Source organism: Chiloscyllium plagiosum, unplaced genomic scaffold (genome assembly GCF_037043375.1).
Source record: "Chiloscyllium plagiosum isolate Xiang-an unplaced genomic scaffold, Cpla_swu_hap1 HiC_scaffold_53X, whole genome shotgun sequence".
Taxonomy (NCBI): Eukaryota; Metazoa; Chordata; class Chondrichthyes; order Orectolobiformes; family Hemiscylliidae; genus Chiloscyllium; species Chiloscyllium plagiosum.
In genome coordinates, this window is record NW_028270191.1 from 18,973,175 (window position 1) to 18,987,750 (window position 14,576).

The 14,576-nt window shown below is 44.7% G+C and overlaps 1 protein-coding gene across 1 annotated transcript in view; it reads right to left on the reverse strand.

Moving 5' to 3' along the window:
- Positions 1–2,838: 2,838 nt before the first annotated feature.
- The window catches only part of wnt10b (wingless-type MMTV integration site family, member 10b), a 13,441-nt gene continuing 1,703 nt past the window's right edge, over positions 2,839–14,576 (reverse strand). The window contains exons 2-3 of the mRNA XM_043681834.2: positions 9,936–10,300; positions 2,839–5,287 (exon numbers count right to left, since the gene is read on the reverse strand). Coding sequence (XP_043537769.2) covers positions 4,829–5,287; positions 9,936–10,280 — 804 coding nt within the window. The 5' untranslated portion in view covers positions 10,281–10,300 and the 3' untranslated portion in view covers positions 2,839–4,828. The remainder of the gene's footprint in view (positions 5,288–9,935; positions 10,301–14,576) is intronic.

Below are 14,576 nucleotides of genomic sequence, written 5' to 3' on the forward strand. Positions count from 1 at the left end.
TGGTCTTGACAGCTTCAAGGCACAACACTCTTCTATCAGTCATTAGCAAAACAACAAGTCACATTTAGGTAGCACCTTTAAGGTAGTGAAGAATCCCAGAGTGCTGCACATGAGAGCACTCAGACAGAATTTGACATTGAGCCTCATGTGGAGAGGTCAGGGAAGGTGGCCAAAATTTCAGACAGAGGTATATTCTGAAGGCGGGGGAGGGAGGGAATTCTGGAGTTTGGGAATGAGGCAGCTGAAAGAATGATGGCCTATGGTGAGGTGAAGGAAACCAGGAATGCATAGGATGCCAGAGTTGGAGCGACAGAGAAATTTCAGAGGCTTAGTGACATAGTATGTTTGTGGGTACATTGCATTCCCATGGCAGTCAGCCCACAAAATGGGGGCTCTTGTGGAGCAGTGCTCATGTCCCTACCTCTGGGCCTGAAGGCCTGGGTTCAAGTACCACTTGCTCCAGAAATGTGTCATGACATCTCTGAACAGGCTGAGTAGGAAATATCTACAGAGTGAGCTATGAGGAAAGGCTTGCACCTAAGAATTTGGAAAGCTTGGGCCGCTTTGTATCTATGAGTGAATACAGTGCTGCTCAGAGCAGGGCAATAGTAGTCGCTGCATCTTAAAGGGGGAAGGAAAGTCTCAAACAAGTGTTGAGTTTCTGCTGCTTACCTCCAGTCTAGATACCATTGTTTTCACTTAGCACCCTGCCTTTGAAGATGACAAAGCATTGCTGAAATTTCCCAGTTAGCCATCCAGATACAGCAGTTTAAGTAACCAGACAATTAATACAAATGTTAAAAACATGAAGGTATATTCCAGATGAAATAAGCACAATACAGGTGAACAGAGCACTTGAGGAAGGATGCTGACAGTTAATGGTCAATAATGCCATTTCCAAGGTTGCTACCAAAAGTCTGGAAGTTGAATTGAATTGTTTTAAATATTTGTTAAAACATATAAGTTCTTAGACAAAACACTTGCATCCACCTAAACATACATTGCCCATGTTGGAATATGCACACCGCTGAGGTTTGCCATGTGTTCCTCAGATGAAAGCCTCAGGATGTTAAATAAATTACAAAAACAGAAATTGCTGGAAAAGCTCAACAGGTGTAGAACATCTGTGGACAGAAATCAGAGTTAACATTTCAGGTCCAGTGACCCTGCCTCAGAACTGATAGTAGCTAGGAAAACGTTGGTTCTTATGCAGAAGATAGGGTGGGAGGGTTGAGATAAGGAGTAAACAATAGATAGAGATAGAGCCCAAAGAGAGAGAAGAACAGTTGGACAGGCAAAGGAGTGGATAACAATCAGCCTAGGAGAATGAATAGCTAACAATGGACAATTAGTGGCTAACAATGAGTTATGTGTTTTGGCAGACCATGTGATAGCAAGGCCTGGTGTGAAGGGGCTGGGAGTAAAGACATGGGAAAAGGTGCCTCAAGCCCTAACATTGTTGAACTTGATATTGAGCCCAGAAGGCTGTAGAGTTCCCAAGTGGAAAATGAGGTGCTGTTCTTCCAGCTTGCGCTGAACTGCATTGGAACACAGTAGTAAGCCTGAGTTAGGGATGTTGTCCAGGGAACAGGGTGTGTGTTGAAGTGGCAGGCAACTGGAAACACAGGGGATTTTTTTTTGCGGACAGAATATAGATGTTCTGCAAAGCAGTCACCCAATCTGCGCTTCATTTTCCCAATGTAGAGGAGACCACATTGTGAGCAGCAAGTGCAGTCGACTAGATTGTTAAATTTTAATTAGGCTGATTCACCAAGCAGTTTCAGCACCTGACTTTGAAGTTCCAACATCTTTCTTCAGCTGTTCCAGCCAATTTCCATTTCAAAGTGCACTTTATGGGTTGGGAATAATCGCAGATCACTTGCAAAGTATTGGCAGGTTGTGGCACAGGTTTGGCAGGGCAAGCATTTCTTTACACTGCATTTCCACCGCGCCACGCCCCCCCCCCCACCCAAAGGTTCAAGCACTACTTCCTCCCCCACCCACTTCAGCCTCTACCACACAGAACTGAATTCCAAAGGTTTGCCAAGCCACCACATTTTTAAAATTCATTTACAGGATGTGGGCATCGCTGGCTCAGCCACATTTATTGTCCAGAGGGCAGTTAAAAGTCAACCGCATTGCTGTGGGTCTGAAGTCACATGTGGGCCAGACCAAGTAAGGATGGCAGTTCCCTTCCCTAAAGGAAATTAGTGAACCAGATGGGTTTTTCCAACAATCGACAATGGATTCATGATCATCATTAGACTCTTAATTCCAGATTTTTCTTTTGAATTCAGACTCTACCATCTGCCATGGTGGGATTTGAACTCAAATCTGTGGAACACTAGCTGGGTCACTGGTTTAATATTCGAGCAATAATATCACTCGGCCACCACCTCACTGAACACTTTGTTAAGAAGGATTTGAACCTCCTGGGCTGTAATGTGAGTTAATAAGGAGGCAGAATATTTGTTAAATAATAAGTGATATGTAATTTAACAGGAAATCCTTTGTACTTGATTTATCAAAGTGATTCTGAAATTAAAACTGAGCAGAACAGACAGTCTCTGGGTTCCTTTCATGCTAACAGTGTGTTTCAAACAACCCCCATGAGCTTCCATTGTTTGATCTGAACTGGTATTTGATCTTCTTCCACTTTAGAGTCATAGAGATGTACAGCACGAAAATAGACACTTCGGTCCAACTCATCCATGCCGACCAGATATCCCAACCTAATCTAGTCCCATTTGCCAGCACTTGGCCCATATCCCTCTAAACCTTTCCTATATCCATCCAGATGCCTTTTAAATGTTGCGATTGTACTTGCCTGCACCACTTCCTCTGGCAGCTCATTCCATAAATGCCCCACCCTCTGCGTTAAAAAGTTGCCCCTTAGGTCCCTTTTATATCTTTCCCCCCTCTCCCTAAACCTATACCCTCTAGCTCTGGAATCCCCCACCCCAGGGAAAAGACTTTGTCTATTTAGTCTATCTATGCCCCTCATGATTTTATAAACCTCTATAAAGGTGAGAACTTGGAGTGGCATTTGGCTAAAGTAAAAATCCAGCTCAACAACATTCCATTTCTTATTCCACACACAATGCTTCATCTGTGCAGCTACATGCCTTGATCAACACACGTCTGCACTATACGGTCCACTTTGGTCTGTCAAAACTAACATCAGTTTCTCTAACTTTTGCCAATGTTTACCTGCCTCTGGCACTCAGTCTGAACAACTGTTCAGGCTGAGCCCAGTGATGTCCTAAGGTTACTGGATCCTGACCTGAAAAAGCATTTGGATGGGTATATAAATAAGGAAGGGTTTGGAGGGATATGGTCCGGGTGCTGGCAGGTGGGATTAGATTGATTTGGGATATCTGGTCGGCGTGGATGGGTTGGACTGAAGGGTCTGTTTCCGTGCTGTACATCTCTGTGACTCTATGGCTTGAGATTCCATCTTTCTGCAGCTTCCAAAACATTAGCAGCTTCTTTTGTTTTCTATTATGCCTATCCATCAGAACTTTGAGGTGTTCTCCTTAGCTTTCCTTTCATTTGCACCCTTCAATCCTCAAATAATACAAACCTCTCTTGCCCATGCTCTCACTTGCCTAGTGATGCCCGCTAAAGCCATCTTTGTCCTCTCCCGACTCTTGGTGGCCCAGGGATTGAGTTCATCCTCAGTTTCGAATCCCTCCATGGTTTCTCCTCAGTGTATGAGTAATCATCTCCAGGGGGTACCCACCCAGACCTCTCCATTCCTCTGGCTCAGGATTGCTGCTGCTCTTTCATTCTTTCTGCTTAACCAGTGGGGACTGATCTTGCAATCATTGCACCTCTCTACCACAACTACTCCACCTTCCTGCTGCACTTTGAAAATATCTCTCTTGTAAGGTGTCTTTGGTTCTCACTGCTCTATTTCCCCAACCATTCCCCTGCTACAGGTCCAGCTTGTAAGAACTGAACTGGCCCTTTTATGAGGGACACAAACTTAGTAACAAGGTGCTGCCTCATGTTTGTTGATGGTGGCTATTGACACTGAATGTAGCTCAGGTTTCTGCTGTGCTCATCTTTGCTGTGGGATCACTTTTACATCCGTTATCCCCATGAATGACAATCCTGGATCCATGCTGCTACAATGCGTACAGATCTTACAGCAAGCCATCTCCTCTGTCAGTGATCCCACCAACATGCTGAACACTGCAGGGGGCAGGGCGGGGCGGATTGTTGTGTTCATTCTGAAAATGCCGCTAGCCAGAGAATAAGCAGAGTGGCAGTTCCAACTGTAGTGGGCACAGGCTGCGAGAAAGTGGAAGAGACTTAATAAACAGGGTCATGCTGGAGCCCCTGTACACATTAGGAAGGGTTGGCACAGACATTCACCTCAGTGATAGCACCAGGTGCAAGTTCAAGAATATATCCATAGGTTAGGAGTGGGATGAGGCAGCTTTTAAAGGACTCAGAAACTCAGAGGTACCTATCCACCCCCCCCCCCCAACCAAGACACCAAGCTGAGCTAATAAGATAAACCACCGTGTTTGAGATGGCCTCTTAAGACCTTTAGCTCCTTGGTAATTTCCCCTTCTCAATCAGTTGCTGCAAGGATTAGATGATGCCAAAGAGATCTTTAGCAAACGTGCTGTTGCTTTCATCCCCTCCCCTATAATGTCAAACTGATGTCTGTCAATCAATTGTGACAAGGACAGCCTCCAGTCATGTTACACTTGGGTACGCCTTTTGTCCATTAAAATATGTAGTGGAAAAAAAAGACAGAAAGAGTCTGTATTGCATGAGAATGAAGTTGGTCCGGTGTGGGCAGCGTTGTGATGGTTTACTTGCACACGTTGACCCACTCGCTCACCCTGCACTCATCGCACAACACATAGCAACACCAGTGGAACCGGCAGTGGCACCGCTCACTGCGGCTCTGCTTCAGGATGTTGTGCCCTCTCCCACAGCATAAGCTGTCACAGTTGTCCATCCCCGGGCTTGTCTTATTGCAGACCCTTCCCCGTGTGCCTGGAGAGTCCGTGCCAAGGTCCTTCTCACAGAAATCAGGAGATTTCTCAAAGTACACCATGTCCTTGTAAATCCTCTTCCTGCTGGGCTTCAGGCTGAACTGGCCTGTATTTTTATTGTGCGTTTTGATGAAGACCGCGTTCTGGAATCGCTCCTTCAACACAGCCCCGACCCGTCGAAAATCAGGGGTCACCTGCCAGCAAGTTTTAAACTGGCAACTGCCGGAGGTGCCGTGACATTTACACTTGCGTTTCATGTTGTCAATCACTGCCTGAAATTCAGAAGAAAAGCAATCAAACAGAAAGAGCAAAGGAAGGACTAGAGCAATGAACAGACTGACTAACCCCTCTCCATCACCCTCTGAATACAACACACAAATCAAAGTGAATGATCTGATAGGACCCCTGTTATCAGATGCTAGTCTATCCTTGCCTGGAGCAGTCCAATCTATGACATACTTGTAAATCTCTGGCGGTCCTGCTCATAGATAGCTGGGAGGGCAGAGATGTGAGTGGGGGAGAGGTGCTTCTTCACTGGAAAAATGAGAAAGAAAAGAAAGACTTGTATTTACATAGCGCCTTTTTTCCTCCAGGGCATCCCAAACGTGCTTTATGCTAATGAGGCCTTTATCGAGCTGTGAACACCATTGCAAGGTTGGAAGTGCAGCAGCCAATTTGCGCACAGCAAGCTCTTGAAAGTGGCAATGCGATCAGATAATCTGCTTTTGTGATGCTGATTGAGAAATAAAACATTGGCCAGGACACCAGAAAGAATACCCCTCTCTTCGTCCAAAACATTGCAGTAGAATCCCTTCCAAAAATAAAGGGAAAATGCTAGGAATATGGAAATGTGCAGCAGCATATCTGCACCCATCATGGAAAAAGCAGGATAAGACCTCAGGTTTGCTGCTGTCTCTTTTCTGCCTTCTCACTATCTGCAAGTTGATCTGTTTCTGTGCTGTATGACTCAAAGTTCAAAATGACTATGTCTATGACTGAGGACCAACTAAGAACAATATGCATCATTTACAGGCTCAGCCAGAGATTTTAATGGGCTTGGGACATTTCAGTTCCCAATTTCAGGGGTATAATATATTCCTGGCAGATCTGCGACATTGCTCACAGTGGCTCCTACTGTATTGCTCTCTCATTCTGTGCGTCTGATTTCTCTGTGCAACTTGACTCACAGTCGATGTTTCAATTTCAGTTAATTTGTTGCTGGTCGTGATATTTGTACCTTGTCATAATTTATCTGTATTCCTGTGCTGCAATTTGTGTGCATATGTAAGTTTACCAAAAGATGTATGGGGGGATGCCATGATATGTGTTGAATGATATTTGTTGTAATGAATCTTTGTTTGTTGTTGTAAACCATTTCACTGTCTGTTTTGTTTCATCAGTCAATGAGTGCAACATTGGGAACTGCTGGCTTTGTTTTCTCAAAGGATTGTGCATTTCTAGTGGGATGTATTGCTGATTTGTTACATAAAAGACTACTCATGTCCACCTCTGTAATATAGCTCAACTTTGTTGCTGCCTCAGCTCATCAAAACCATCAGAAATAGGAACATTTGGCCCCTTGAGCCTCTCTGCCATTCAATAGGAGCATGGCTGATGCACCATTCTTCATGTTCACTTTCCAGCCCTTTCCCCATAACCCTTGACTCCCTGACTGGTCAAGGATCTATCTATCTCAGCCTTAAATATACACAAGAGCTCTGCCCCAACAGCTCTCTGTGATGTGCAGTTCTGAAGACTCATAAGCCTCTGAGAGAAGAAATTCCTTTTCATCTCGGTCTTAAATTGGTTCCCCTTTATGTTGAGACTATGCCGTCTGGTCCTCGACTCTCCCATGAGGGGAAACATCCTCTTAGCATTTACCCTGTTAAGTCCCTTAGGAATTCTATATATTTCAATGAGATTACCTCTCATTATTCTAAATTCCAATGAGAGTCCCAACCTGTTTAGCCTTTGCTCATAAGGCCGTCCCTCCATACTGGGGATCATCCCAGTGAACCCTCTTTGAACTGCCTCCAATGAAATGATATCTTTTCTTAAATAAGAGGACCAAAACTGCTCTCAATACTCCAGATATGGTCTCACCAGCACCTTGTACAGTTGCAGTAAGACTTACCTACCATTATACTCCAACCCCCTTGAAATAAAGCTAACAGTCCATTAGTCTTCCTGCTTACCTGCTGCCCCTGTCTGTTAGCTTTCTGTGTTTTGTGTACAAGTACACCCCAAGTTTCCTTGTGTTACAGCTTTCTGCTTTTTTTACCATTTAAATAATATTCTTTTCTGTGGTTCTGTTCGCCGAGCTGGAAGTTTTTGTTGCAAACGTTTCGTCCCCTTTCTAGGTGACATCCTCAGTCCTTGGGAGCCTCCTGTGTTGTCAACCGGAAGCAGCAGGGACAGGCCACTATAAATGCCGGAGGAAACACCACAGAAGCGCTTCACAGGAGGCTCCCAAGCACTGAGGATGTCACCTAGACAGGGGACGAAACGTTTGCAACAAAGACTTCCAGCTCGGCGAACAGAACCACAGCAACGAGCACCCGAGCTACAAATCTTCTCACAAACTTTGAATATTCTTTTCTTTTACTGTCCCTTCAAAGTAAATTGTGATGTAGGATAACCTGCAAATGGCCAAGAAGGATTCCAGATAAACCACCCTCAGTTGCTAAAAAGCAAGCTTACAATTAATTGATGGCACAGTATCTGTGATGGAAGATGAGATCAATGGTGAAGATGGAAAGCAATTGTGGCCATTGGGCACCGACATTGGCAAAAATGGTGGTAATGCTGGTTCATCTGGAACCAGAGCAGAGGCAAGCACACACACAAGATAATGTTCATGAAGAGTGGGGTGGAAATGGAAAAAAATTAGATGAAAGGCAAATTATTTAGGAGATTAAGAATGTTGAAAACGAGGCGAAAATCAAGACCTTAGTGGGACCAAATTGAAGGGAAACTCAGAATGATTGGAAAGTCAGCAAGATATTAAGATTTAAATTTAAAAAAGTGAAAAAGAAAGTTATCAAATGCACACACAGTAGAGAGAGTTCTATAGGAGCACTGAGAATAAATCAACAGGATTCCAAGACACTGAGGGTACTGTGACAAGCAAGTGAGGCCTAACATTGAGATTCCTGCTATAGTGCCACTTATTATCTTCACAGTAAATGTGGTGGTCTTAAAGTGAGAATTCTCACAGGAAGTATTTACATAGCAACTTCCAATGGAATGTGCACCTGGTTTTGACATAGATAGATTTAATGAATAATGAAGGCAAGGGTGTGGGGGGCTAAATAGCTTCCTACCAATCTCTATTATTTACTATTCACTAAAATTGCAGAAATGGACCTTCAGTTCTCAATTCATATCACATTTTAAATGATCATTGGGAAAGACTTGAATAGTTAAAAAGAAGGTCTGTCACCAGATATAGAAGGACTATCTTGATGCTGGCTGAAAGATTTAACAAAACTTATGAATGAAACTCTTCTTCAGAAGTTGAAATGTGGTACATGGAGGGACATTTCTCATTGCGATGGTTGTGTGTATGCCCTCCTGGGCCCTATTAACTCACATCTGCCTGGTTTCAGTTTAATTGAGTGTGGGAGGCTTTTCCTCAAATTACTGGTGTTAAGAAATTGAGGATGAGTGAAATCAGTCAGAAAGAGTTGGAGTGAGCAGGGATTTCCTGATCAACTTCCTGCATGCACTGAAAATGGATTCTTCCTATGTTGAAGAATTAAATGATACATTTCAAGCAGAAAGCTGCCAAATCAGTAAAGACTGCAATATAGATTCCAGTCAGACATAATCCTAATCACAGAAGACAGCCTACTATTCTCAGATGGTTAGTAAAGGTAAGAGGTGGGGCAACTAGCAGTAATTTTAAAAAAACTAATTAAAAGCAGACAGTGTCTTCAAACCAAAACCAAAACTTGCCAATTTGAGCCAATATTCTGCCATGGTCACACAGGCATCATTACACTCCTGTGCCAAAGCATGAGTGTTCCAACTAGTCACCATATTGGCACTGTGTGTCCATGCATTCAGCTCATTGGCATACTCAGCTTATTCAAACGTGCTTTCAGGACAACATGGATATATAAATTGTTAAGGATTTATGTTAATAATAGCTACATTTCATCTGTGCTAGCATATAAACTACAGCCACTTCTATCCATTATCCTGATCTTCATGCCCTTGAGAAACAGGTTTGGCTGAGGATTTAACATCTCTCATAAGATGGCTCTGTTGGATTGTTGAAATGACCAGAAAAGCAAGACCCAAGACAAGGAGATACTTATCCCCCTTTTTTTCAGATTGCATAACTCTCGTCTTTGGTTTAGCATTTGTGTCTTTTGAACACGATCAGCTGTTGCCTGGATCACAGCCCAAACTATAATTAGCGACACTGGCTCAATCGAGATTCAGGCATTTCACACTCAACTAGGACAGGACAGCACTTCCCCAAACCTGGTTTACAACCCTTCACTGCCAGCCTGAGGGACTGAACTGCTAATGCTACAAACATCGGCGGCCTTCCTTTCTGATTTAAAGACAAACAGATGACAATTCAGCAGGCACAGGTACAATTCCCCCGTAAGATAATTGAGCGCCGCTAATATGCTCTTTGGCGCCGCTAACATGCTGATTGGCGCTGTTTAACACTCAGCTACAAGTCGGAGCAGCTTTTATTTAGAACTAGTGGGATATTGGTTGCTGTAGAACTGAAATACACCAAAATTCTCAGATCATATTACCGAGATAGAATTGGAACATTTTAAACTGACCTTCCTTTCATCCCAGAGTATACTAAGGATCAGTTTCACTGACACAGGTTCTGGACAAAACGACGGGCACCAGACTGACTAATGAATGGTCCAGACACACAGATGTGTTTACCTGTCTTCCCAGCTTGTTGTTGTGCAGTCTCATTCTCCCATGGATGTCTCTCGAGGTTTCCCGGGAGTCCAGAAAGTCCCTGGAGAACTTCTCCCCGAATTCGATGTCATGGTTGCAGTCCCCCCGCTCCCAGGAGTCCTGGAGGCCGGGGTAACGCTGTTCGGGCTCGAGGATCGAGACTGGGATGCCCTGGGTCAGGGCCTGCACCCGGAGCTGGTGGAGTTTGAAGCGCAGGTTCTGGTCGTCTTCCCTCCGCTTGAGGTCGCAGCCGCAGCCCCGGAGCTTCCCCAGGCTACAGGCTGTCGCCACTGAGTGGGTAACCCCCGCGGCCAGCAGCGAAAACATGAAGGCGCTTTCCCGAAAACCTGCTCGGGCACAAGAACATGAGGGTCACCGAGGTGCAATTCCAAGGCTTTACACATTTAAGCGAAGCTGGTCGCTGAACCGAGATGCAGAAATGGTCCTTCAGCTTGTTTGTTGCAACATTACTAAGTGGCAGAGACCTGAGCTTAACACAGGCGCCTGCAAAATTACACACATACCACTTCAGAATGCTGTCCATCTCTTTCCACAGTCACACGCTTCCCAATGGAGTTACATGGGGACAGACAGAGGCCATTCAGCCCCGCCAGCCTGTTCTCCCATTCATCTGCATCCTGCTAGCCCAGCTCCCCACCCTGCCCCTTATGATGGTGTGTTATAGACCACTCGGGCTGTTGCATTTCAGATGACTGTATTTCAATTACATGTTGAGTTTCACGTAAATGTGCTTCACGTTCATGACAATTCCACATTCAATTACATGTTGCATTCTATATACTGTATATGTTTTGGTCAGGATCAATGGGCAGTGATGGTAGAGGGTCCAATTTCTTTCCATTCCATTCAGGCTGACCCTGAATCTCTCCTGCTCTGACTGCCTGCTATCGGGTTAAAAGGATTTGCAGGTTGAATGTTAACCTGTTCGGCTGTGTTATGAATACGACTTCCCTGGTCATCTAGCCCTGGAGTACGACTTGACCCGGTTGGCAGAGCGACTATACTATGCACGCATTAACCAATCCGACCTTCCGATTGCCATCCACCTTAGTTCCCCCTCCTGGTCCCCCGGCAACACATTCACCCTTGGCCTCCTCCATTGTCAGAGTGAGGCCGAATGGAAACTGGAGGAACAACACCTGATATTTCGCCTGGAAAGCTGACAGCCCAATGGCCTCAATGTTGACTTTACCAGCTTCAAAGTCCTTCTGTCCCCAGCCTTCTCCATGCCTAGCCCTCCCCCTCCTCCTTGCCTCCCTGGCCTGACCTAACCTGTCCATCTTCCTACTCATCTATCCACTCCACCCTTCCCACTGACCAATCACAATAATCCCAGACCTGCATCTACCCATCACCAACCCACCTACCCTTCCTCCAGCCCAACCCTTCTCCCTTTCTTTACTTCTGGACTCCCCTCCCCCTCCCCAGTCCTGAAAAGGCTTTCGGTCCAAAACGATGCCTTTCCTGCTCCTCGGATGCTGTCTGACCTGCTGTGCTCCTCCAGTTTCACATCTATTGGCTCTGACTTCTATCAGATGCAGTCCTTACTGTCTTCGTCTTGATGCTGGGGGAGGGAGTGGGGAACACCCTATCGAACAAAAATCTATCCACTGCAGTTTTCGAGTCTTTGCTTGGCTTCTGACATACACAGCTGTTTGGGGTGCGAGGTCAGAGGGAAAGGAGAGAGTTGGAAATTTCCATTTCCAATTGTGTGAAGGAGTGCTTCCTGGCATCTCCCTTGAGGGGCCTTGCTTGAACTTTAAAGTTCTGCCCCTCCTTCTGGACCCTCCACCCTGTTCCCACCCCTTCCCCAAACCATCTGAGGAAATTGTTTCTTTCCAGCAGTTCTATAAATTCCTTTAATAATCCTCAGTGGGTTCATTACTTAACCTCCAAGCTTAAGGAAATACCACCTTGTCCTTCTCTACAATTCCTTTAACATATAACCTGATGAACCTGTACCCACTCCAAGCTCAAACATTCTTCTTAAGATACAGAACCCTGAACTGAGTGCAGAACTCCAGGTGCCATCTGTTATATTCAAGTTTCCTTGAGATATTCTTCTTTCTAATTGTTTTGTTGTACCTTCCTAATGTTTTCAGTGAGTCTTGCTCACAGATTCCCTAAACTCTGTAGCCATTTACAATTCTGGCATTTCATTAGTTAGAAGGAACTTACTGTATGGGGAGGAGGAACAGTGAGTAGGGACATTGTCACTGGGCTAGTAGGTAACTGGTGTAATATAAAATTTGTCTCAGTGATGTTGAACATAATCAATTGTTGTAAAAACCTACCTGATTTCATATTATCAGGAGCTCAGTGGTTGTTTTTGGCCAGGCCAGCATTGACATGGTGGGCTAAAGAGCCTTTTTCTGTGCTGGAGAACTCTATGACTTTTATGTCCTTTAGGGCAGGAAATCTGTCATCCTTACCTTGTCTGGCCTACAGGTGACTCCAGACCCACAGCAATGTGGTTATGAACATATGATTTAGGAGCAGAAATAGGCCATTCATCTGTCAAACCTGCCTGCCCCTCAATAAGATCATAGCTGATCTGTTTGTGTTTCAAATTCCACATTTCTGTCTAGCCTTTAAACAGAAATGTACATAAGCTGAAGCAGAATGCTCAATCTTGGCATTGAACAAGCAATCCTATTATCAGGGACTAAGGGCCTTGGATATTTTGCTCTGAGGTTTGCTTTTGTAAGAGGCAGGTATTGCCTAATATTTCTAGCTTGTAAGAAAACTGTACAGTCTCAAATTTGTGCAATACACTTGAAAATGAATAGAAAGGGTTTAGAGGGATATGGGGCCAGATACTGGTGAAATGATCAATTGAGTCAGTGGGCTGGAAAAGGAGATGGGTTCATTGAGAATGTGGGTATTGCCATTTGGGGAAAAAAGTGAGTTGCATTTGGGAAAAACTAGACTTATACAATTTAAAAAGCAGAGCCTTGGGTAGTGTTTGTAGAACATAGAGGACCGAGGGGTTTCAGGTACATAATATTTTGAAGTTTGCATCACGTAGACAGGGTGGTTAAGAAGGCACTTAGGCATGCCTTCATTGCCCAGGGACCTTTGAGTATAGGAGTTGAGGTTTGTACAAAAACATTGGTGAGGCCTACTCTAAAAATGCCTGTGTCCAGATCTGGTCTCCCTGTTATAGGAAGGATATTATTAAGCTGGAGAGGGTTCAGAAGAGATTTACCAGGATGTTGCAGGAATGGAAGGTGTGAGTTGTAAAGGAAGGGTGAATAGGCTGGGACGCTTTTCATTGAAGCATAGGATGTTGAGGCATGACCTTATAGAGTTTTACAAAATCATGAGGGGTATAGGTAAGGTAAATGGCAGGTGTGGGGATTTCAAGACTAGGGGGTATAGTTTTAAGGTGAGAGGAGAACGATTGTAAAAAGACAAGGGCCAATTTGTTTTACACAGAGAGTGATTTGTGTGTGGAATGAATTTCCTGAGGAAGTAGTGGACGTGGGTACAGTTGCAGCATTTAAAAGACATCTAGATAAGTACATGAATAAGAAATATTTGGAGGGATATGGGCCAGGCAGGTGGGACTAGTTTAGGTTGGGATTATGGTCAGCCTAGACTGGTTGGACCAAAGGGTCAGTTTCCATGCTGTATGACTCTATGACTCTATTTCTGATAACATTTGATTTCCTGCCTAACAAGAATCTATCTACCTCCACCTTAAAACTATTCAATGACCCTGCCTCCACTGTCTTCTGAGGCAGAGATTTCCAAAGTTGCTCAACTCTCAGGGGGAAAAAACCCTAAAAGGGAAGCTATGAACTCACCCACAATAGGAAGCATCCTTTTCACATCACCTAGTCAAAGCCATTCAGGATGGTATAAAAGTCACCCCGCCCCCTCCTGAACTCCAATGGGCACAAGCCAGTCTGGGCAATCTTTCTTCATAAGACAACCTGCTCATTCCAGTAAACCTCCCCTGAGCCTGACTCCAACACTTCTCAGTGTTCTCTGATGTGGTCTAGCAAGGCGTTTAGCTAAAGGCAAATACATTTTCACATCAGGCCACATCCCATTAAATAATTTTAAAAATTAAAGCCGTTCTCTGTATACTTCCCACACACTGAACTGCATCTGCCACCGCTGGACCCAATCACTTAATCTGACCATGCCACTGGAGAACTGGAGTGAGCAAATATCCCCGAATATCCCGTCAGTAGGACTATTCCTCCGTGGACATGGTGATATGGTGATAACAGCTATTCACTTGGCTTGGGTTCATTGCAGATGTTGCGTTGGTGCGAGCCAGTTGGGATCATATCGTGCAGGAGCGATTCAGCCACAGTCAACACAAACCAACCAGAGGCACACATCTGCCATTCAGCTGGAACATCTGTTGGTTTTTGTTTTGCATTTCTTCGGTTCTGCAAAGACCTTTCTTCGTAAAGAAACGGGCGGGCTCAGTGGATAATGGGGGGTGGAGGGGACACAGACACGCGAGGCAGGAGGTTGCAGTTAATTGGTGAACTTTTTCCAGATTAAAGAGCAGTGACGCCGCTGCCTGGGCTGACATGTCCATGGACCCTGCAGCATGTCCAAGCACTTGAAAGCCCACGGAGT